The sequence below is a fragment of the Pyxicephalus adspersus genome, chromosome 11, assembly GCF_032062135.1.
Source record: "Pyxicephalus adspersus chromosome 11, UCB_Pads_2.0, whole genome shotgun sequence".
Taxonomy (NCBI): domain Eukaryota; kingdom Metazoa; phylum Chordata; class Amphibia; order Anura; family Pyxicephalidae; genus Pyxicephalus; species Pyxicephalus adspersus.
This window is the reverse complement of record NC_092868.1, coordinates 46,052,852-46,077,779: the sequence shown is the minus strand read 5'-3', so window position 1 is coordinate 46,077,779 and position 24,928 is coordinate 46,052,852. Positions and strand designations below refer to the sequence as shown.

The window sequence follows — 24,928 nt, the reverse complement described above, 5'->3', positions numbered from 1 at the left end:
CTCTGAACCAAAGCGCCAATTTAGTCCAAAATGTATGCGCCATTTACAATGCAAACCTATATCCCATGCACAGGCTACAAATCTTCATACTGCTTATATTTTTTATAAACGCTGTATTTTCCTCGATATTTGGGCATCCCATAATGCCTTGCAACAGCTGCTGCAGACAGGTAGAAATAGCTGCTCGGAACCCTAGCCAGAGCAACAGTAATAAAAGGATTCAATAAATTCCCTGAAGGAGCCTTGATGAGAAGGTACACTGCCTGTTACAACAGATTAAATGCCTCCCATAACTTGGTCCTTTTATAGCTTTTGCAGTAAAAACCATACACCAAAAATTGGCCTAAATATACAGAAGTATTCAAACAAGCCGGTTTAATATTGTTATATCAATTGGTTCACCCCTTGTATGCGGCCAGTTATTTGTCATATACTTCAACTATAAAGATAACAGTGACTATAGACTGTGTGTTTTTATTTTTAGGATGCGGACTGACATTTATCATATAAATATATGAAAGTAGTCACTGCACGCTTTGCCGCGCCCAATTCCACCTTTGATTCCCCAGAAATACTATTCAGCCCCAGGACTGATGTAAATGGTAAAAATGAATTGCTTTTTGTTTTGTTAGATTTTGCTGATTAGTTGTAAACTCTTTATGAAAGTGTAAAGCTGCAAGCAGAGAAATCTAAACAGATTTCCAAAAATAGAAAGAAAAAAAATTAAAGCCGGCAAGCTCCAAGTGGAATCTCCCTTAAGCCCTGTTCAGACGTCACAAGTCTGATTTCTGTAGCTGGAAACAAACTTTTGTGATCATTTCCAGTGATAGTATAATGAGCGATATACACACAGCGCTGTTCTGTTCTATGGAGAAGGGGGCAGGGGGCTACATGTGAGTGGCACTCACTGTTCTCACTTCTTCTTAGGAAAGCATTGGGAGAACATTGTACACATTCTAGATTTTAACCCAGGAGGAGCATGACCATTTTCTTGGGCAACAATCATATGGCATGTGGGCATCACTCTGGCCTTTGCAGCACTAGGTCCCAGGTTTGAATCTCAGCCACGACACTATCTGCATGGAGTCTCCTCATTCATTCTGCACTCTGAATTCCTTTTCTTTATTATTTTCCTGGTGTTCAGGTCTGTTTAAAAAGTTTCTGAGTTCTTGAGCATGGATGGCAAAATAATGGTGTCATTTAACTTCACCCCTGTCCCAGGATCATGTACTCACCTTTCTGCTTCATTCCGCCATCTGAAGCAAGGAATGACGGCTTTTGTAAGCTTCAGAGGGACTTGCCAAAGCTGGAAATTCTCTTTGATAAATGTGATACAACTGAAGCAATGATCTGGCACCATGCAATCACATGGGTAAATAGGGATGGAGCTGCAAGCTCCTCAGTACCCACGAGTATTAGGTACTTCTCCTTGCTCCATGCAACTGAACGGTGTGGTGAGGCAGTGAAAGAAAGGTCAGTATATTCTAGAGAGGGGGAAGATGGAGCCCAATTAAATCTTCACTTTTAATTGGTAAATATGTTCAAGATGCAACGAAACAAGAGAGCAAAGGCTTTATTCATATTAATACTTAAGGACCCCTTATCTTTGTGCTGAACCAGTGGTCCCATAGGTCCAGGTGGCCCCCTACATTGTCAGATATTTGGCTCTGCAATTAGCAATGCTCCTTCTTCCAAATTATTTGATATCCCTGGCTTTTACTTATGTAGAATGTTAAACTTTTGCTTTCCTAAAGAGAGCAAGGCTCCCACTCTGGCAAAGCATAGGCTTTCCTACTCTGACTATGGCTTATTTCTAAAGAAAACAAAATGTTAGGCTATTTTAAACTAGAAAATCAATTTGAGTTTTATGTGATCCTGTTACTTTGCCTTGTATGAGCAAAGTAAAGCATCACCATAAAACGGCACAGTTTTAATTTTATTAACACATACTTGAAGACTATATACTGCAAGTTCTGCAAAGTACAATGCCAGCTCTTTTGTTACTGATGCGCTTACTGCTCCAGGCCATTCTGAATAAAAATAGTAAATCCTGCAGGACACAATAGAGCCTGTGTCTGAAATAAGCTGGGTAAAGAGAACTCTTCCTGTGCCCAGATGCCGCAGCCATTTGGGAAGGTGACACTTACATGCAAGTTACAGGTGGCAGCAGGCTGAGATTTCACGAAGGTACATTCCTAGGTGTAGGAATTAATTGTTCACCTTTAAGCCATTTCTGTGGTTGTTTCTATGCCAGCAGATTTGCCCCCGCAGGAATGTACCTTCTCTTCAAAAACAAGGATGACCTTCAGTTTAGGGCAGGCAGGGACGCCATGCAGTGAATTCAAATGACTCGAAATCCGCACATGACATTTCTGGTGATTAGGATTCTGGAGCGCTGTAGTCGTCCGGCTTGAAGGAGGTCTGCAGAGCTTTAATTCATAAAACTGATAGAAAAGTTTTCTGTGCAATTTGCAAGGATCTCTTTCAAGGTTATGCACAACATCTGCTCTTAGTTTTTATTTGTGCGCTATAAAACGAGAACATCTGGAAGTTTCTCCATTCAGGGACCAATATTTCTGGACTGCTCTAAACAGTCTGCTTAATTTAATTACTAGGTGATCTTTAACACATCATGCAACATTTTCAAATGATATACTATGTACTTTACTTTTTTTTTTTCAAAGGACCTAAACTCAAATTGAAAATTTAGAGAGTTGTGCTTGTGGAGTGCCCTTAAAACTTACCTTTTGCCTTAAAATCTAGCTTAGGACTAGAAGAGTAATCATTTGCCTTGAGCCTCATAGCCGTCCCTGACTAGTAGATTTGAAACAAAAATTTGTTAATGGCACCACTGTTCACTTAGCTGGAGAGGAAGCTGTTCCTGAGGACTTCCAGAGCAAGCATTTCCCTGCTTCATCTATCCTCTTTTCTACAGTTTCTTGGTCATTACCCTAGCAGTCATCAGATTACCAGTCACCCAAGGGAAGCTCTTGCCAAAATGTCCACCTTCTAAAAAACGTGCAGAACTAGGCAAAGCCATTCACTAATGGGGAGAAATATAGCTTACAGGGAACCTTCAGAAATGGATAACTTGTCCTTTGTTCGTTGATTGTGTTTTTTGAGCACAGCTTGCTTAGCTTAGGTTTTCTTTACCTTTCCACTGCTTGGTCCATCCTAAAGGATCAGATCTTGGTAGTAAATTGACTGCCAATGCAAATCAAAAAGTCAGCAGTTTACCTTTTAATCCTGATATAAATTTGTGCTTTCAGATTTGGCAAGTTTACCATTATTCTTCATCTGTGTAGATCATCAGATCAGTGGGCTGTAATATAGTTCTTGCATCTTGCATTTCAGTAAAAATGTACATTACATTATATGAAAATGCAATATACGCTTTAATAAGGTTATTATTTCAGTTCATAATCCTCCAGAAAGAAAACTGAAGTCAAGTCCATGCATATTGTGCTTTGTGCTGCATTAAATTTAATGCAACAAATGAATAACACAATAAAACCATATTATGCACTTTTACTCTATGCTGTCTTGGTTTTTACTTTTTTCTGTAAAGGTTTATAGTTTCCAAAAATGACTAGGTTGTTATAATGCTGAGGTCATTATTATCTGGAAAATTGTTCCTACAATCTTAAAAAAAAGTGCGAATAGAAACACAGCACAATTAGGTATTTAAATGCCTTCCTGCAGTGTTCCCCATATTTCATTTCAATGTGCAGTGTTCTCCCTAGCCCCTTTTAGCCGGGCGCACCACCCGGCTGTTTTTGGGGGGTTACTGATGTGTTTTGGGTCACAATACAAGGGCTGCCCCCCGCCTACAATTTCTTCCCACGCAGCTTAAAAAATGTCCCAGGTTGAGCACTGAATGTGGCTTTCGGTTGCTAGAAGATTTCACTACTCCAAGAACAGGCCATTCTCTTGCAAAGCCCTTCTCCCCCCTTGCATGTCATACCTCTATCCTTTTCAGGAAATGTCTAATTACTGCCTGTGCTTGGTAGACGCCTTCATCCCCCCATCCTAAGCAAATGGGGGGAAAAGCATTGGGCAATAATTTATAGTGTTGCTCTGAGTTACCTGGGACTGCAATTATCACATCCAAAATGGTGATGTTGCACTGGGTTTTGGATTGTTAAAATATTGCTCTGGGAACAATATCTAACTGAAGTGCCTTCGGACTGCAGAACAAGTATATTGCTGGTTTCTTGAATAACAAGAAATAACAACCATGAGGAAAGTTTGTATACTTGTCCAGTTAATCCGCCTCCTTAATTTGCCCGGTCAGGGTGTCCACTGCAGCCTTAGACAAAACTTTGCCATCTGACCCTGCCATGACAGGTCTTTATGTATAAATATACTTTTGAATACTAAAAGATGTATTTCTTCTAGTCAGTTCAGGAGCATTTTTTTTTCCTTTGCATTGCCTCAGCTGGAATAAATGGCTATAATTAAAATGGCGCAGACATTGCATCCTTTCCTGTTATTGTTGGTTGAATCATGGTCAATTTGAAGCCAATGGCTGTCTATGACGTTAATGTGAACAGGCACTGTAATTGGAGGTCCAGTCTCATTCATTGTTTTTCTACCAGCTAATGAAAGAGAGTGGAGTCATGTTGTAATGCAGTATACCCACGAGCCCATTGCCTTACTGATCTCCCTAAAATTGAATCCGCACATACAGAAAGCCCACAGGCTCAAATGTAGTAAATAGTCCATATGACAAATGCCAGCTCATTTTCAGACATACTGCTCTCATGTGAGATTCTGTAAACTCTAATGGCTTGTGGTCAATTTCTTTCATTTTTTCCTTTTTTACATTTAAATGTTATAGGCCAGTGTTTTATATGTTTACCTAAACTTCATCAAGCTAGATTTGTTAAAAATGCACAAAAGAATAAAGTTAAAAACTGCACCTCTCTACGAAGAACGATGCAGAATCTTCCATAGTTCTACGTTTTATTGATTTGTAAGTTTGCAGTGCATTCAGTCCCAGCACTGTAGTTAATTAGATTCTGTCTCGTTTGGCATGACCTGTAACAATTTATCTGCAACAAGGATGATTGGCCTGTACTTATCCAAACTATATTTTCATTTTAGGAAAGTGAAGATGCAGTTAAAGTATTAGCAAAAGAAAAAGATCTTTTAGAACGGGAGAAGTGGGAGCTTCGGCGCCAGGCCAAGGAGGCAACAGACCATGCCAGCGCTTTGCGATCACAATTGGATCTAAAGGAGAATCGAATTAAAGAACTTGAAGCTGAGCTTGCAATGGTGAGATATCAATTCTACTTGCTTACTTATCAATATGTAATTTAAAATGGTTTTAATGTTTGTCGCCAAAATGATAGAGCCTATAAAGTTTGTCTGTGAAAATGAAGGAAATACTTATATCTCCTGCCATCCATACAACTCCTGTCCAGAAGACTCTGCAGCTAAAGTATTCACAAACCAGCATTTCTGATTGCATTCGTTGCTCAATTGATTCATCCCATTGATCCCTACATCATTATAAGTCACAAAAGTGATGTGGAGGTTCGTAGGACCAGGACATTGACACTCATGGAGATGTCAATTTTTGAAGAAGACTTCAGCCATGGGGTTTCTTTGGATTGGAGTAATATGGATGGGTGAAGAAGTAAGTATTTTCTGTACAGGTCCATACTTAATGGACACTTTTAGTTTGGCGATAATAACTTAAATATTCACATATAATGTTGGAATATGCAATGCAGAGAAAAAGAAAAAGGAAAAAAAATACTTTGTTAGACGGTCATAGTGTATTTTTGTAGTGGGATAGAACATCCGGCCCCCAAACATCTAACTTTTACTGCAACTTAACAAGGTTAGGCTGGACTAGAGAAGTTTTTACATGTGATAGCTGGAGATGGAATCTACCTCCCTAGACTTCCCCACCTCTGTAACATGATTATTAGGGTGGTGTGAACTCCATATTGCTATCCCCCATACAGCTGTGAATGTGCTGCAACTTCTGTAAGGCGCAGACCAGTAGCTGCTCCTGGAGGACCACTGTTTTTAATATTCTTTATATCACTTGTATTTCTTTAATTAAGAAATACTGATAGATATGGTGATAGAAAGCTAATGGCTGCTTTGTTGTTCTTATGATCTCTCTCAACTTTGTAGAAGACACTTATTGTAGCCTAGACCTTCCCTCTGATGTATGCAAAGTCAAGCCATAAGCTCAAACCACCAAGCAACTGGCTTTTTTAGTGTGACGTCAGCAATGGCTGCCCCATGTTCCCCTTCCGATATTTTTATACGTCTCATATAACTTAAATGGTGAAAATTCTGTACAGGGGACATTAGATCACAACATGGGTATCTCTTGGCCTGCAGTCAGTAAAAATGAGCACCGTGAAGGACTAGAAAGGAGAGAAGGTGATGGAGTCATGCAAACACACTAGCGGATACATTTGGCACACGGCTCTCTGTTATAGTCTAACATTCAGCTAATATATTTTATTTTGCATGCAAGGTTATTCTTAAGGCAGTGGACCTAAAAAATTGACAGCCTTTGTAGTATGTCAGCAAAAACAGAAATGGTGTAACTCCTGGCAACCACTCAGATTGAACTCCTACCAGTTTGGCACCTGTTATAATTGTAAAACATAATTGCAATGCTACTATAGGTATATTTTATTTATATTTTCTCTTCATGTAATGCTTGCTATACAAATCACAAGAAAAATCTTTAAAGTTAGATCCCTCATAAAAAAAAGTTAATGGATATGCAGAACAAGTTTAAAGTAGATCAAGTTCATGCAGATTCAAATTTCACTTGAATAATTTCAGAAGCATCAACAGATGAAAAGTTAAACCAAGTTGAAGACTTCTTAAAGCTGGCTGAAAGCTTTGGTAATACTTTGTAAAAGTTTGCTTTTTCACATACTGAAGCCTGTACAAAGTCTGTAATGTGCTAAGCCCCCAGCCCCTCTCAGTCTTGTGGTTCGTTAAAGGCTGCTGTGCACTGTCCACTTGTAAAGAAGGTAAAATGCTGACCTTTCTGGTGACCCATATTTTAAAACCACTATATGTCGATTTCCAAGATCCTGCAAGTATTCAAAACTCAGTCCCTGGTAATCAATGTGGTCCTTCCACTGACTTGTACACCTCTTTAAAAAAAAAAAAGAAAACGTACAAGCCAACCAGTGGGAAGTGCCATTGTGGCCAGTGGCGGAAACAAATATTGGCCTCCCATCCAGTGGTTGAATACATGTGGAATCTGGGCAGTGAAAAGTAGCTGCTTTATAATATGGGCCATTAGAAAGACAAGTATTTTCTTCTTTTACAGGAAGCTTACAGAGTAAAAGCAACCCAGTGTTGATGGGGTAACCTTAAGTGCCAAGTCAAGCTTTGACTCCAAATAGGTACTTGGCTGTCCCTTTTGGCCCGTTTTGGCAATTCAGACTGGTGAGCAACTTCACCTTCAGCCTAACCCCACAGGAGCTTTTTTTCTGAGAACTTAATCAGAACGTCTACTGGTGATCCATATTATCCAAGATAATTGGAGCTCAGTCGAGTTGTAATAAACCAGCATTGCGTGCAATTATCCTTGTAATTAGCTTGGCTCCTGATTATTTTCTACATGGCTAAAATTGTGTGTGTTTTTATGGCATTCTGTCACTCGTTCCTACAGTTTTTTTTTTTTTTTTTTACTAAACTAACTGAAATTACAGCCTTGATTTTATCTTGCCAAACGAGCTGTAACCTGCAATTAGGCTGCCCATGAATTTAGTAAGGCACTCAGGTCAAGCATTATAACAACCACATAAACATACTTGCAGGTTCTATTTTTGGGGGGGCAGAAGGTTATCTACCTACATTTTCCAGCCTGGCTAAAAGCCTTCCAAATATGAAGTCTAGACTGAGGGGCGTCCTAGCAGTCCCCCCTAGTCTGGACATATTTGTATATTATGGACATCATTTTCCTTGGCTAGTCAACAAATTTGTCTTAGATGTGACTTGAAAAAGCCATGGAGCTTAATGAAGGATAACTGTACATAAAAAATGTTCAGTTAGGATATACTTCTATTTTCAATTGGATTTGGGCAGTCAAAATGTTAATAGCTAGTGCTGGGCACGCTCTGTAAAAAGTCTGGCATTCTCTGCAAAATCGGCATTATGGAACCCTGTAAAAAATTATAGAACGAACTTACAATTATAAAAATTAATTTAAAAGCTGGTACTCACAGGTCACATAACAGAGGGTGAATAAGGTCCAGTCCCATGGAGCACAGACCTGTGCAAAATGGTGCTTGGCACCCATTGCTCAGTTGTGCTCATCCATCTCCTCCAATATCATTGCTCAAGATTTTGGAATGGAATGGCTAACAAGCACATAAAGGTGTGATCATCAGGTGTTCACAAGCCTTTGCCTGTATAATGTACTTAAATTGTATTAGCATATTCATCTACAGCAATGTTTCTCAACCAGGATTCATTGGAACTTTAGGGTTCCTCCAGAGTTTGCTAGGGGGTCCTTGAGCAATGAGCAGTTTGTGCCTCTCAGGGAAGTTTTATTGACACCAATGATCTTTTTGGCTATCTGTAACGGTGGCAGCCTGAAGACCTGAAAGTTATTTAAAGGGGTTTCTCCTTGTTAAAATTATGAGAAACACTGATACACAAGGTTCCAGGTGTTGAATCTGATGCCAAATTGCTTGCTTTGGGTCAATAGCCTGCTATGCAATAGTAAGCAATTGTGCATTTTTTTTGGTCTGATTTGCCCCAACTGCCGAGAGCATGCATCTACTGGTTGCTGTGAGTTACGTGCCATTTCTGTCATTTGCTGTTACTGTGCACCAGGTATCGCTTTGGAGTTGCATAATTTAACATGCATAATAAAAAAAACAGTCATTAAAAGAATCAAATTCCAATTGCTAACGGCATAGCTAAATGCAGTTTTTGCTTCATTGCTTGTGCTTTAGACATATCGATTTCCACCTGAGTGTTTCAATTAATAATTTCTTTTGCTGCTAGATATTAACAACTGCATTTTCTTTACACTCCTTTGCACACATTTGTGTTTTATAATGGAAAATACATACAAGTAAAACCACCTGTTTTTGAAATGTTATCTGTGCATCCATTTTCTAAAAGTAAAGATATCTAGTTGGGTGACCACTTAGGGAGTTCTCATGCTCATTACATTCTTATTGTACAATCTCGGTTAGATATTCCAACAACTAAGTAGTACACAGCAGTTATACCTGATTAGATAGAATGTAATGAATTGTTTTGGGGACTTTTTTTTTGGTACAGCTGAACTCCAGCTCAATGCACTATTAAAATACATTTTTGGGTAGCGTTTACAAAGAATTTGTATCTGTACACAGTGGTGAGATTTACAGAACCCTATGCAACAGTCATCTTAGTGACCTTACCTTTGTTATCTGTGGTTCAGCAAGACAACTTGGGTCACATCCTGCAGTAGGACAGAAAAGGCCTGTACAGAGGTTACATACATTTTCTGGTGCCATAAGCATGCATGAGCATGCACACAAGAGTTCATTCATTTCCACAAGCCAACTCAGCCGGGTTCGTATTCTCAGCTGTGCATACACACTGTTATTTTTGAATGCTTATAAATGGGTATTCAGCTTAAGAATGGGTTTGTAAGCATTTATAATGAAAGCGAAGAGATAGAATAGGTGAAGACTCCTAAATACCCCCAATGCCAACACACCTAAATGGCCACAAATGTTATAAAATGCCCTGTTTATTTCAGTAGGGATGTTTTGAGCTTTGATAGGCTTTTTTAGTGTTTGCATTTGAAGTTTATATAGACATTCTTCCAAACGCTGCAGGCGGTATTCGTTTTAGAAAATGTCCAAAAATCGCTCTGGTTAACTGGACCATTGGATTAAATGGGAATTTAAACACGGACAATTAAACTCTGGGGAGACAGTCCATGTAGACTTAACTTACAGGACATTGAAAGGAGATTGTACAATATCAACTTGTAATGTGTGGCTAGCTATAGGATCTAGAGACTTCCTAATGGTCCTATGAAGCTATTTGAGCAATAGGTGTCATGGCCAGAAGAAAATGACAAATGCCACCTCAGGATCTGTTCAACGTGTTAGTTTAAAGACTATTCATCAGTTGCATTGAACAGTTGTACATTGGTGGTGTAAGCCAACCCTCGTGGTCATTCCATATTATTTTAACGTGTGTAATAATCAACTATAATGGTTTTTGGCCACTCGAATAAATCAACATTCATTATTATTTTTAGGAAATGGATGCACAAATTGTTGTTTTTGACATATTTAAAAAATTGTTATAACTTCTTTCAACCAGCCATACTTGAACATGCCTTCCTGGAAATTTTACTGAATACATCTGTGCTATATTTGAAGACGGACAATTTGATCAGAATGCTGTAGGTCAGGCACACGCGAGGCATTTAGTATGGGAACACATCATACCTGCCAAGGCCATTTTGTTTATAGTTTCTTTTGTTTTTTAATCTAGCCCAACTCAAGTCCACCAGCTTGCCCTTTGAACTCTTCTAGTCATTGATAACCTGTTGTCCTGGGAAAGCTTTATTTTATGGTCTTGTTTCGGCAGGCCAAGAATTCCCATCCCAATTCAGTACTCATACCCATGCTCAGATTACGCACATCCTCTTTTGAACTTTCCTATTTCTGTGTCTTTCTTGGGTCTATTGTATCCAAGAAACCTAAGTTCTAAGGAAAGGGGGTTACACAGCACAAAATGATTGGGAAGAGGCCACAAAGTGTTCATAGAAAAACTATTGTATTGCACTCATGCAGGAATCCAATCAAGTTTAGCATCAGATATATTGCTAAAGTGGAATGAATTTTTTTAGTGTACTGTACTGTCAAACTGGACCTGCATGTTCCCTAAAAGGTCATTTTAATAAAATGATTAAATGCTCACAGATTGGGTGCCTTTTTAATGGCTAAATCTGGCCGATGATCCACTGATGTGGCAGTAATGGACAAAGGGAACTTTAAAGATGACACATGTTCAGCTACAATTTCAGGGAGGCACGTCAAAGTCAAGGGCACTTGATTCACCAAGTTGTTGTAGAACTTAAGGCATGCAAACATGACATGCACTAATGGTCCACTTTATAGCGGCTTAAGTGCTATTGGCAGCTTGATGAATTAGGACCCGTATACTCAACTGATGGGAAGGTTGGCATCCCCTCCAACATTGAAATATTTCTTGCTCGTCATTTTTCTGGCACTGCTTTGTCCATGTCTCTCTCCCGTCCCTTTTTGTGGCTCGCTATAAAAGGATATTCTAGTTAGTCTGTCATGCTTGTGACCTGTTTCTTCAGATTACAAAGCGTGTTGCTCAGAGAAGGGATTATCGCGTTTTTGATCACTACATTGAAAAGGAGCCCTCCTCAAGAGGGATAGCGGTAAGACCGAAGTTCTTAGGGGGCAAAAACACCTCTTCTGTGTTTTTCATTTTATTTTATTTGTAATCCCTATTTTCAGTACCACCTTTTAATTTTTCCTCCTTTTTATTTTGATTACTTTATATCATTGGATCAGTCTGCACAACTGTTATGGCTAACCAGCACTCCTTATTTTCTCAATGGCACGATTCTTAACGCACTGGTGATAATCAGCAAATCTGCAATCAGGGTTGTACTGAGGGAGATGAAGCTATAGATGCCAGAACTGATAACAAGAAGTCCCAGCAATGTGTACATACTTCACATTTTACCATGATTTGTGTGATAATTTTTTAGCTCCTCCACCAAAATGGAAATGCCCAGCTGAAAAGCATATGTTTGAATTGGCTGACCATGAAGATATAAGTCCCTTTCATTCTTACCATTTCTTTTCCATTCCTTGAATACCTAAGAAAAAAAAGGGTGCCAAGTCCAAATAAAAATGTGTTCACAAAATTTAATATTAACCGACACATTTCAAGGGTTCTGAAAGACCTTATTAATCAAGGTAACACCATAGTATATGCACGTTGAATGAAATTCAGTTTAATTCATCTATCAGGGTATTTTGACTTGTTTATGCCAACATTACTCTCCCCTCCTACTATATACAAACTCTTCACAGCTGGGTTACATTATAGACAACCCATTGGGCAGAACAGCGGTAATTATACCAGAGGTCTGCAAAAGAAATCAAAGTGCTATTAAACCTGCCAGCTAATTTGCAAAATAAAAGTTAGTCAATGACCATGATATGCCGATTATTGGAAACTTCATCTGGCATCTATATAAACAACCCCTTGGTTACAACCCTGATTTTTGTGATTAATTTATTATACAATATGTTACTGTTTATGTCTAATGTAATGTTTACCTTGACATTGTGATATTCAGTTGTTACATGTTGCACTCTCTTAAAACATTGTCATGATATATTATTGGTTTCTCTACTGTTTATATACAAATTATATTTTTGGTTGTTTAAACATGTGGTTACAATTTGCAGTCAGATTTCCATGTTATCATGAAACAAGTTATGCATTCTTGACCTTGCAAAAGTTACCATATGTTAGAATACACAAGTGGGCAAAACCTTTTTTGGGGGGCCGAACAATCCTTTCAGCAGTGAACTCTTAAATATGGCCATGGTGGAGGTCCACAGATCCAGCTTAACCTGGGAGATTGTCCTCTTGTCTCTGAAGTAATGAACATCTAGAGTCACTTGCACATAGGGTAAATCTTTACATTTTGCTGCCTGGTAGATTTTGCCGCAGATAAACACTATTCCATGTGTATTTACATATTGGCTTTGATTTATTAAAGCTCTCCAAGGCTGGAGAGAATACACTTTTCATCAGTGAAGCTGGGTGATCCAGCAAACCTGAAATGGGTTTCCTAAAAGTCATAAGCTATTTGTTAGCAATTGTTTTCAATCCTGGACCAGATCCATTCCAGGTTTGTTGGATCACCCAGCTTCACTGATGAAAGTGTATTCTCTCCAGGCTTGGAGAGCTTTAATAAATCAGTGCCATTGTCTTTAAAAACCTAGGCTAATGCAAATAGACTATAGCCCAAAGGTTAGCTTACCTAACAAAATCCTCTATGTTTGTGTCCATTCGGCCTTAGTATAGTAGTTTTTATTTAAAAGTTTTATGTGCATGGCAATGCTTTTTCGAGAGCCACTATCTGGTTGGACCAGCAACCAATTTCTTACCTGGACGGCTTACCTTCCAGTGGGACATAATGCTTGTGGTAGACACCAGGATAAGCAAATCTTATATAGCTAATCTTGTAGTTGTTTCATTCAGTCTATCTTTATTGAATAATATTATAGATCCTAAATTGAATCCAAACCCAGAAAACCAAATACAACGTACCATTTCCTACCAGATGCAGTATCTGCTTTAGTTTTTTCGCCGCCTATTTTCACCCGGTGATCCAGGGTTTTTTCAGTTATTTTTGTATAGAAATCCTAAAATCCTGTGTTAACAGAGCAAATAGGAGAAATTCAAAGTTACACTTTGGATAACGGATTGCCTTCCCACACACATATCATTTTTTTTTTTTTTTGTACTTAAGCTATAAAGAGCCAACATATTCTACAGCACTGTACATTATAGGGTTTGCATGACTGACAGATACAAACAATGACATAGGAGGAGAAAAGGACCTTGCCCTTTAGGAGCTTACAATCTAAGAGGTGGGGGACAGTAGTGGACAATAGGTGGGGATAAACTCCATTTTGTGGTGGGTACACATGGACATTAAACATCCTGAAACAAACAAGCATGACCTGACTTCCCTTTGGATTGACATTCTGTATTAACTGTACTCTATTCCAGTGTTAACAAACCAGTTGTCACTGGAGATGGGAGGCACTCTGAAGTTTCCGTAATGGCCAACACCATAGGTCATTGGGGAAGCTGAGAAAGGAATGCTCAGTGTTTAAAGGTTTGGCTGATAGGAGCCCAGTGCCACTGTTAACTTATGATTTTCTCTTGATCTGGCAAGCATCTACCTAGGTGCATGCTGGGTGGTTTTAGCCTAGTCTAGACCTTCTGGCGGTCGCTCTCAATAATGATGGATGTATTATCTCCGGGAGGGATACTCCCTCTTGTGGCCACAATCAATATCTCTAGCAGATTGCTGTTATCCTTCAAGGATTTAAAAGATAAGTCTACTAAAGTCTTAAACATCAGAAAGCACTTTCCTTGCACACTTTGTTCAAATGACTCCAGAGAGACCGTGGGCAAGATTAGCTGCTTCTATTACATTGACCTATTTTATGAGCCCTTCTCTGGGCAGCTCGATTTCACTGGGATAAGGTATGATTGACATTCTACATTGTCTTTAAAATCTCGCACTGGCAATATACTCTGTGATGTACTTGACAGGTAAAATGTTGCTTTTGAAGCTGCTACATCGATATGGACTATGGGATGCTGAAAATCCTTAAATTGTGTTTCAGTACAAGTGTACAAAGTGTAGTTTCATGTGTATGGCTTATAAGTTTTATGGCAGAAACTTTAAGAACTTAAGACCAATCGAAGAAGCTGAAGCAGCTGATCAATGCAAGCCGTTAAGTCATTACGGCTTTTGTTGGGGTAGCATATGATATGGAAATTGGAGGCTTCAGGATCCTTGCCAAGCTCCACTTCTGTTTGATAGAATTAGAGAGATGACACTTAGGAAACAATTATTTGGGAAGGATGAAATGTGATTGTTTGTTATGGGTGAGCACACAGTTTGCATGCCAAAACTGGAAAATTAGTTTCTATTTTGTCCTTTCCAAAGTCCATGTCTTGACTATAAATGGCAAACATATTCAGCTGCTTTCAGCCTGACCCTGTAAAAACACAAATAAAGGTAATTTCTAGCACAGATTAGACCAGCAGTCCCTGACCTAGCCACGAACAAGTTGTTTGCTAAATTTTTCAGGGAACTCAGAGAATTGAGGAGGGGGGTGTGCAAGAATGTTTTTGCATGAAACTAGATGAAGGGCCAAAAACTGGGCCACAGCTCTCCTTGTTGGCAGCAGAAGTCTTCACTGCGATAAAAAGGATCTATGTCCTCTCTTGTGTCGTTTCGTTCAGCCGTTCTTGCAAACCTGCATATGTGATTGGCGGAATGAAACTATGGATCCTTCCTATCACAGTGATGACTGCTGCAGCCCAGTTGTTGGGGGCCCATGGATTAGACAACTGTTAAGTATTTGCACTGCTAAGTCCTCAGCAGTGACAAGTACGCAGGTTTATAAAGTGTTATAAAGACACTGAAATGTCCAACCACCCAAAACCTGTAGCTTCCTAATAACATTTCTTGAATTTGTCACACATCCGATGGCCAGATGTTTCTTAAGATGGCTTATCAAATCCGGACCTAGAACCAATGCATATATTTTTTAAAATACCAAAATAAGGATCTGTGAATGTCCAATAAAAGAGGGTTTCTCCGTGGCATCTATTCATATTCAAGTGTATTGTATCGTTAGGTGATTGGGTATAAAGGGCAGCAAACTTTCCTTTTGTGCTCTTTTTAATATCTTTGTTGCTGACTGAAGATCTAATATGTTGCAGATCTCCTGGGCAGCTCAAGTCAATTAATCCTAAATGCAGCATTAGGACTAATCTTATTATTAGAAGGTAAAAAATAGGATTGAAGAAATCAGTAATCTTCCTAATCTGAGAAACATTAGCAATACACAATCTGCATTAATTGAGAAAGTTACAGTGGCTTTTGAGGCAAAACTGATCTTACAGCCAATGTGACAAAGATTCAATTGTTGTTACACTAATCCTTAACCCATCAAAAGAAGTGTTTAGGGCACCCAAAGCCTTAAACCTTGGTGGCGAAATGTATGCATGTTCAAGGAAAATCTGTATATTTTTGCCTACCCTGGTTCATCCTCTTTTACCTTGTCATCATGCTAATAAAAAATGGAGGGATTTTATTTAAACATTTTATTACAAAGCCTATTTTACACCTAGGAACATGTCACTATGTCTGTCCTTCTCTGTGCAAGGCAGGTAGATCATTAAAAAACTATAGGCTATGAGGATGCACACATGTTACACTGAGCCTTCATGATGATCAAAAAAAATGAAATTCAATGCCCATAAGGGACTGGCCTGGGACAGAAAGGTTAGAAGATGAGTTAGCTTTTTTAGGAGATGTAAAAGACATTCACCTTATCAATGAGTATTAATAATTCTTGAAAGAGGAACTACACCCTTTATTTCAGGTGATGTCCCTTCGGCAATTAAATAATCCTATCTGCCTGATCACAGTATTTTAAATACATCCACCTGTCCCCATTCCGTCACGGGTGCTGCCATCCTTTTTTTTTCTCCTTTTTCCGGGTTCCGATCTTCATTCATCTTGATTGACTGGACTGGGATGACGTAATTTTTATGTAAGCACATGGGAGTTTTTTTCAGTTCTGGCAGTCCCGGGGATGCCAGGATACCCATCATGTCTCAACATTATATGCAAAGCTGCACATGCACAACTTTTTAAAAGAATATACCCATCAGGACCGGCTATTGCACCAACATAAGATTGTTAGACATCCAATTCCCAAAACAATGGTCAATAATATCTTCCCCATCCTCAACCTCCTCCTCTGGATCTATAAAATCCCCTTTTCCTTTGAACAGGATATCCAGGGGGTTTTATGCTGTGCCCATTAGGCCAAACATATTTATGAGGTTTTGGTAATGGATGAAAAGACCTGCCCCTCAATCAACATATCAATTTATCACAAATTAATTTATTAGGGTTGAGGTCGGGGCTCTGTTCTTCCACACCAAAAGGCTCAACAATATCTTTATGAAAATGGCTGCAACAGAAAAGGGCTTTCCCCAACTTGTTCTTACAAGGTTGGAGGCCTACAATTGTCTAAAGTGGCTTTGTGTGTTGTATCAATAAATGTACCCTTTGCTGGAAACACCTGAAAATAAGATTTTGGAAGACACACACAAATGCTTTAGTCTATATAGGTAGGTGGGATAGCCTGATGCCCACAAACCTTTGGCTTCAAAGTATACATAATGCAGATCTATTATTTTTTCTTAATATTTATATCATGTGAGTGGTGTTCCCTTATAAAAGCAAACCCATGTTCCATCTTTCAGAGGCTGTCTGTTTAGAAGAACATGTCTAGAGCTGCCACTGTTTCTAAGGACCTCAGGAATAAGAAATCCACAAATGGCACAAATAATTCACCAAAATGTTCAGGTTAATGGGAAGATCAGAGACTTACAGCCCCAATGGGGGCAATTATGTAGACCTCCGATGCACCAGGAGTTTCTGACTTTAAACAGGCTGTAAATACTATGTCAAGACAAATGAGACAGTGTAAATACCACGTCTAAATAAGATCCCGATGGAAGGAATCTTGATAAATATCCCTGCGGGATGCAGACGTTGCTCCCTTTTTAAACACTTTACCAGAATGAAATGATCCCCAGTGGTGCGTTCTCATTTGCACTATGAAAGCAGTGATTGGAGCTATGAAAGGCTGACAGTTTCATTTAGTCTTACAGCTGCTCTATGAGCAAAATAAAATTATGACTGAGTTATATATCAAAATTAAATTTCATTTCTAGAGCTGTCGGTTGAAGGCTCAGATGACATAAACTCATACGTTGACATCCTCCTTTATATTTCAGTACGGTTGGGTTATAGAATGGGCCCTCTGTTTCAGGGTTTAGCATTTGATACTTCCGGAGGTGCCAGATGCCTGTGTCACTCGTAGCATGCTGTGGTTCCATCCCCTAACCCCATACCTCACTACAGGACTCAGAAATTACATAAGGGTTCTAAGGAGGAACCACATTGAAATAAGGACACAGGCATTCCACCCTATGGTGTTAAATGCCAAAGGGACAGACATAGGCTACAGCACTGAAATGGAGTGTCCCACCTCCCAAGTGCTTCCATATTTATACAGAGACCTGCCAGGGTCTCCTAAACGATATCTAAACCCAAAAACAAAAATGTAGTATCTTGTACCTTACAACCCACCAATAGGTGTGGTGACTGCATTATTCTTGCCATAGTCATACCTCTAATAAGTCAGCATACTTCCCTAAAGCTAAATAGAAAGGCAGTAAGTTATCTTCCCTTTCCAGGCTTCATTAATTTTTATATATTTTCAAAAAATACTCTGCCTGACCCAAAAAAGTGTTATGATTCAAGGATGTGTCAGTTGGTCAGGTCTAGGTTCAGCAATATTATGTGCCCCCCTGCCCAATAAAAAGAGGTCAGCTGACTCCCTGAATATTCTGAATGATTAGTTTTTTCCATTAATTGAATTTTCCTCCTTGATGGCACAGGCTAATGCCAGGATTCATTGGGCACAGATTGTGAAAAAAATAGTTCAGGAGCACGAGACATCATTTTCACTCATTGGATTGACCACCACAGAGTCCAGACTTCAATCACATTGAAAATATTTGGGAAGTTCTGAAAAAGACTTTACACAGCAGTCCGACTCTCCCATCAGCTTTGTGGGCATACCTTTGCCGAGCTCCCTCTTTATTCTCTTGTCCCCCTAAGGAAGGGGGGATAAGCCAGGAGTCCAAGCCCTGTGTATACCATGTTGATATGCTGTCTGCGCATGCAGAATGAAATGAACGACAGCTGCAGAAAGAAATGGATCTCTTAACATATAACTAATAGCAAAGTGATCATTTGATCAATTCTTTGCATTGAGATTAACTGACAGAAAAAAAAAATACCAAATTTGGTTGTCTTTAGATTGTAGCTGAGCTGTGCTTGAGCTTTGATTCTTCCTTACTGCCTTACCCAGATGTTGGTTTTAGATATGATGGTGCATGGAAAAATTTTATTGCTGACATCACACATTATATGAAGATGACATCACATGATGATTACCTCTCTTTAAAGGTATTGGTTTACTATTCTGCCCATGCCGTAGCTTTTTGGGAAGAGGCATTTAATACCAGAACATAATATGGATATTTTTATGTGTTACATTCACTTTACAAAGTTGAATGAATGCCCTTGATTATGTTCCTTTAATGTTTCTCACAGGATCTTCTTTTAACCGTTTTTGTCTTTTCCCATAATTGTCCATAACTGACTAGGAGTCAAATTCTGCAAAGGTAAAAAGGATTTAATGGACAAAATATTGTTCTTTGGCTTTGAAGAAGCTGAAGAAAGGAGCCATAAAACCTCTCGGTTGGCAGCTGTGATCATAAGAGGCCTCTGGGAACTTCTTTGCAGTGTATAAGGAACAGCTGAAAGTAAACGCGGAATTCCCCAAATTCCTGGAAAGCCAAATGCACCCTGTCAAGTCTTCATACTTTGCTATGTAAATTTACTTTCCACGGGTAATAATTGCTGCTTCAGTGCAAGCAAACGATGAAGTGTTTAGAGCCTGTTCTCACATCTATTACAATCTCAGGTCATAAACGTGTGATCCAGAACACATCAAGAGGTTGGCAGACGGAGTGCGTTTTGGAAACTATGGCTGGAAATCTCTGGACAGTGTTATTTTTATTGCCATAAATTTTCTTAATTGTGAGGATCTACATTGCTGGGGGTGCCATCTTGAAAAATGAACTATTTTATTGGTTACAACTTTTGTCATGAATTAGGAAATTGTGTCTGAAGCCAAAACATATTCATCGGTTCTGGATAGAGTAAGGAATAGTTAAAACTAGTTAGGTGGTTGTGTTTATGTCCCAGTAGGCATATTTCACTAATGTACAGCAGTAAGTAAGAGGAAAACCCCTCTTACAATGGAAAATGTTTGCCCTTTGAATTGCTGACTTTGTATAACTTTTTTTCTGGGATTATGTAGATTTAGAGAATCTAAGGCTGAATACACATAACAGAATATTGTTGCCCTAGATAAATAGCCATCCTCGTCTCTGATGTGTACAGTGGTGCCCCAAAGTCATCCATTGATCCTTCATGACAGATTAACGACTGAACAGGAATGTCTGGCACAAATCAGCTCCCTGCTGCAACTTCTTAGGGCCTTTTCAGACCCGTGGTGAGCTGCAGTGTTTTTCACTCTTGCATAGAAGAGGTTAGGAAACATTTTCAACAACTCAGTTGTTTAAAGCTTTACGCCCCGGCTACATTCAGTGTGGTTTGCCACTCCCAGATGCAAGGCAGCACCCAGGAGCTGCCAACTTGCATGGATTCACACCACTGTTGTGAAAAGGGCCCTTAACCTTGCACTTACTAAGAGACCCACATTGGGGTGGAAACTGAACATTCTTCCTACTGTCTGAAGCAGACTGCTGCCATCATCTCCACCTAGGCAAACTTACTGAACTACAGCTCGTTCTGAATAATACATTTTACTGTATATTATGACATTTAATAATTCATACTTATATAGTTAAGCACAGGGACATTTATTGAGAATAATTTATCGCCAGACTTAATCACCCTTTTTTCTCCCATACTGACAGGGCTCCTAATTTGTTGATTTCATTTTGCTCCCTTTTGTTGTTGTTTTATAGTTTTCTAAAGCATGATCACCAACAAGATTTTCCTTTTTTTCAGGCCAAGCAGTCTTTAGCAACCCTTACAAAAGATGTCCCCAAGCGACATTCTCTCGCCATGCCAGGTGAAACGGTCATAAATGGGAACCAGGAATGGGTCATGCACGCAGACCTCCCGCTTACCGCAGCCATCCGTCAGAGCCAGCAAACACTTTACCATGGGCACTCGCAGCATACTGCGGACCGGCAAGGTTGGTTTCAAGTATTGATCTGTCGTGGTCTTCAAAGGTATCCAGGCTGTTAGTCACGACCGAATCTTCCCTGCAAACAGGAGACATTGTTATTAAAGCGTGTTAGATGCCTTCGACCTAATTAAGTGCACATGTTGACAGTAGTTACAAGGCCAAGTTCCCAGCGGAAGATTCATAGGCGTAAATCTTTGCTCTGAACTTACTAAAGAAACATTTAAAGGAAAAAATGAACCCTTGCTCCTAAAAATATCAAGATTTGTTTTTCTTTTAAAACGGAAATGCTTATGTTGAGTATGTAGATTCTGCAGATTTATACTCACCAGGTTCAAGCTTCTGAGCAAATTTGATTAACCCTCCTATTTCTAGTTCATGCAAGGGATCATTTGGTTCCCTTAGACATAAGGGATTCCTAAATGAGTGTTAAAAGTTTGATAGATCCTGAGGTTTTAGATTAGAGTTACACGTTAAACAGATTAAAAAGCACATCAAAAATGGGACAGGCTGCTTTTAGACACAAGACGCCATGCAATGTACCAAACTGCAATGCACATACATTATGGAGATGTGTGGTGGTGCAGTCGTATTTTTTTTTTTCATCCTTTGTTGCATCTTGATGCCCTTGATCTCCTGCAGTCTCTTGCACCCTGTTGCTGTCTTAAAGTGGAAATAAAGCAATAAAAAGATCCTTTTTTTCAGAAAAAAAACACCCTTTTGAAATAAAACATTAATTTCATGTTTAGAACTTTTTTAATCTATGCTCACCTTTCGCTACTTAGTAGACGCTGCCATCTTTACTTAGTCTTCTTCTGGTTTCAGGATCTTTAGCCATCTAGATTGGCCAGAGGAGAATGATGTAACTCCCAAGCATGTTCAAAAGAGTGAATTCCTTCCCAGGATCCAGGAATATGCTGCAGTGTTCTCCCCAGCACCTTTTAACAGTGTGCACCACCCAGCACTTATCAGTAACCATTCAGCTGTTGGGTGGTTACTGAAAAGTTTGCTTGCAATACAGGGGCCACCACCTTAAAGCTTCTTCCTGCCCAGCTTTTTCTGGGGGGAATAATGTGCTGGGATTCCCGGCATCGTACATTGAGCTTGCACATGTGCAGCTTAATGTACATTAAACAAGACATTGGGAACAGGCAGGTAAGTTTCTTTTATTGCAGTGGGGACATTACTGGTCTTTCGGCAATAAAATCTTTCCTGCTCATTTTTTTATTTCTTTACATTTAGTTCCATTTTTTAGCAGTTTTTTTTCCCCCAATATTGGCAAATATGGACCATGCTTGTTTAATGTGTGTTGAAACAGCTAATTGTAGTCTGTAGCAACACCCCAAGTGACAAAGGGACAATGCAGGAGCCTAATTGGGAGATTGACGGAGCGGTATCACCCTATAAAGGACAATTCTAAAAAAGGGTTTTCATGACAAAATCTCCAGCTTCTGTTTTAATTAAATTTTAAAATATTTTGAAAAAGGCATTTTATTAGTATTTAGGTGCATAGACTATAAAGGAAGAACCTGGAGCACCTCAATGTTAATAGCTGAATGTGTAACACTTTCTGGAAATGGCTTTCCAGATCTTCTCGCCCATTTTGCATATGGGTGCGATGGAGCCTAGACAGCAATATAGAATTCTGTATTTGCCATCTTAAACTTTCATACATTGCTATTTTTTTCCTTTTAGGTGTCAGAGTAAGTCCTTGCCATTCTCGGCAACCCTCAATCATATCCGACGCATCCGCCGCTGATGGCGACAGATCATCGACACCTAGTGATATCAATTCGCCAAGGCACAGAACGCATTCCCTCTGCAATGTAAGACGGTAGTGTAGGTCTCTTTTTTTATTCTTTCCATTCCCAAGCCTTTTCTTGTTTATCTGTTGCTGTCACTGTGTACTCTGGATGCCTGTCTGAAGAGGAGAGGATGATGGGTAATGGCCATGTTCCATCACGCAAAGTCGTCTGTGTGGTTTCCTGGTAACAAAGCCGAGGAATTTGAGTTGACATATGGAAGTGAGGAAAATGTATATGTGTGTGAAAAAAAAAAAAGGAGCGTGAGGATGCATTTCTCATATGCCTTTGTCAGGGGAATAAGCTGCTGGTAGGCAAACAAAATCCTCCTGGGCATCACAAATAAAACTTGGGGTTGTATAAATGTCAAATGAAAAATTTATGAGGAAAGCAAAAAATAATAAATTAGTATCTTGGGAATTCGGGCATCGGCTTTGATTATAGGGATAATTATTGTAAAAGTGTAGTTTGAGCTGATTTAAAGAGACATAAAGCTAAATAATTTTAATTTGTAGACTTATATCAAACGCGAAGAAATATATGGGGTATATTAAGTTATATGAAAACCAAGCAAATCCAGGGTTGGTTTATCTGTAAATGCATAGATTCTATACCTGGTTGGTATATCCAGACCACTAATGGTATCATAACCGGATGATGGGGTGTTGGACTGGATCTCAACATCAGCAAACATCTGTAGTTGTAGTTAGCTTGGGAATTGTTGATAAATGCAATGCAATTCCTATTTAGTACCTGTCAAGATATTTAGACACTCTGATAAAAGGGTATGGCAGCACATAGGGTGAACTATAGTTGAAAAGCAAATTTTATAACCAGGAAAAATTTTATGCTAATAGTTTTTAATGTAAGGCTTGCCTTTCCACATTTGCCACATTCGCTTTGCTAGAAATCAGACCCTATTGGCCACTCGTTCAACTCAACTGTGCATTCAGCTAGCCATGCAAGAATTGATTTAACGCTGTCTTGAATTTGCTCACCTTCAATATAAAAGTCAACCAAAAATCAAACCTACTATGCTTCAGTTGATGCACAGTGAAATCTTTATTAGTTCTTTGCAATCAAACTATTTTTTCATCTGATCAATCAAGTGAAGAAAAGCGTTTGTGCTGATGCTCATAATTTAATCAAACAGAAATCGGTCAAGTGGCCTCAAAAGCTCATCACATAACTTGTATGTAAGTTCTTCCTTCATAGTCTGTGCACTGAATCAGCAACAAATGGTTATTTGTAAGAAACATCAAATGGTAAAATCAGTCCCTGTATGGCCAGTGATATGGAAGAAGATTGGCTATTTTGTCAGTCCCATATGTGCATACTGCAATTTTTAAATGCATAGGTGTTCCTAAACCCTAAATGAGGCAACGGTCTAGACCCCAGTTTCTTCTTGTTATGGTAGCCTTGGCTATCCTACCACCCTTTCTTTACTAAGTGTACATATGCCATATGTGACTCCTTATACTGAGCATAATACATACAGTGGTCACTAATTCAGGTTATTACAAGTTGTACATGCACCATCAGCATAGCTTTGCCTGCATACTGTACAGAGCAGGTTTTGAGCAATATGCTTTCATACGTTACCCATATACATTTTGAAGAACAGTGGTGAACAAAACAAAGTGGGCCCCTATGCAGAATTGACTTGCGCCCATCCTTGGCAAATTGACTTGGGGTCCCAGTTGACTAAGGAGGGTCCAGAGTCCTTGTGAAGTGGCACGATTTGTACTTCCCTTTATCTACCCCTGTTGGGAAATGCCTATATGTTTTCCTTCTACCACAGACAATTGCAACAAAATGGAATTTAGAAGGTAGCTTTTTTCTATCGGTCAGTGACCAGAACCCATAATCACAGGTTTGAGGCTTTGGAACCCCCAAGACTGTTTCTTTTGAAGTCCCTGGTCCCTTTGTACCCCTATTCTGTTTTCAGTACAAATAATGTTAATATAAATAAAAGATAATAATATTGTTGATGAGAGGGGAAAGAAGGAACAGAGGAATACAAAACATAAGCAAATATCATTTCAGCCCTCAAGTTATATATAGGTAATTTGACCTTGATTTCCTGGGACCAAACATTGCTCATGCTTGATTGGACACTGTAGGTATCCTTGGCACAAGCATATTCCCTACTGATTAGCTGTGCTGTAGTCAGCATTTGCTTAACGCTTCCATCCACAATCAGCCACATATGATTGTTCAACATGTAATCTTAGGCTATTCAGGTACTGTTCAATGGCAAAATCACCAATATTTCCCACCAATTTTAGCAGTCAAAGGCTGTTCTTCTGTGCCTTTTCATTATCCCATGTCTGAGTGTCGGAATGTTGCTTGTTGTCTTGTGAAACTGTGTATTTTTTTTTTTTTTTTACTTTCCTGTATTCATGCTGAACTGACTGTTCTATAGTACATTAAACCAAT

The 24,928-nt window shown here is 39.1% G+C and overlaps 1 protein-coding gene across 6 annotated transcripts in view; it reads left to right on the top strand.

Annotated features, from left to right (window-relative positions):
- KAZN (kazrin, periplakin interacting protein) overlaps positions 1–24,928 on the top strand; it is a 323,763-nt gene that overhangs the window by 293,300 nt on the left and 5,535 nt on the right. For 3 of the 6 annotated variants that reach the window (XM_072427300.1, XM_072427302.1, XM_072427307.1), the window contains 4 exons: positions 5,107–5,277; positions 11,339–11,422; positions 20,507–20,696; positions 22,383–22,513. In XM_072427300.1, coding sequence (XP_072283401.1) covers positions 5,107–5,277; positions 11,339–11,422; positions 20,507–20,696; positions 22,383–22,513 — 576 coding nt within the window. Of the gene's footprint in view, positions 1–5,106; positions 5,278–11,338; positions 11,423–20,506; positions 20,697–22,382; positions 22,527–24,928 lie in introns of all 6 variants that reach the window. The other 3 variants (XM_072427303.1, XM_072427306.1, XM_072427301.1) reach the window with 3 other exon arrangements.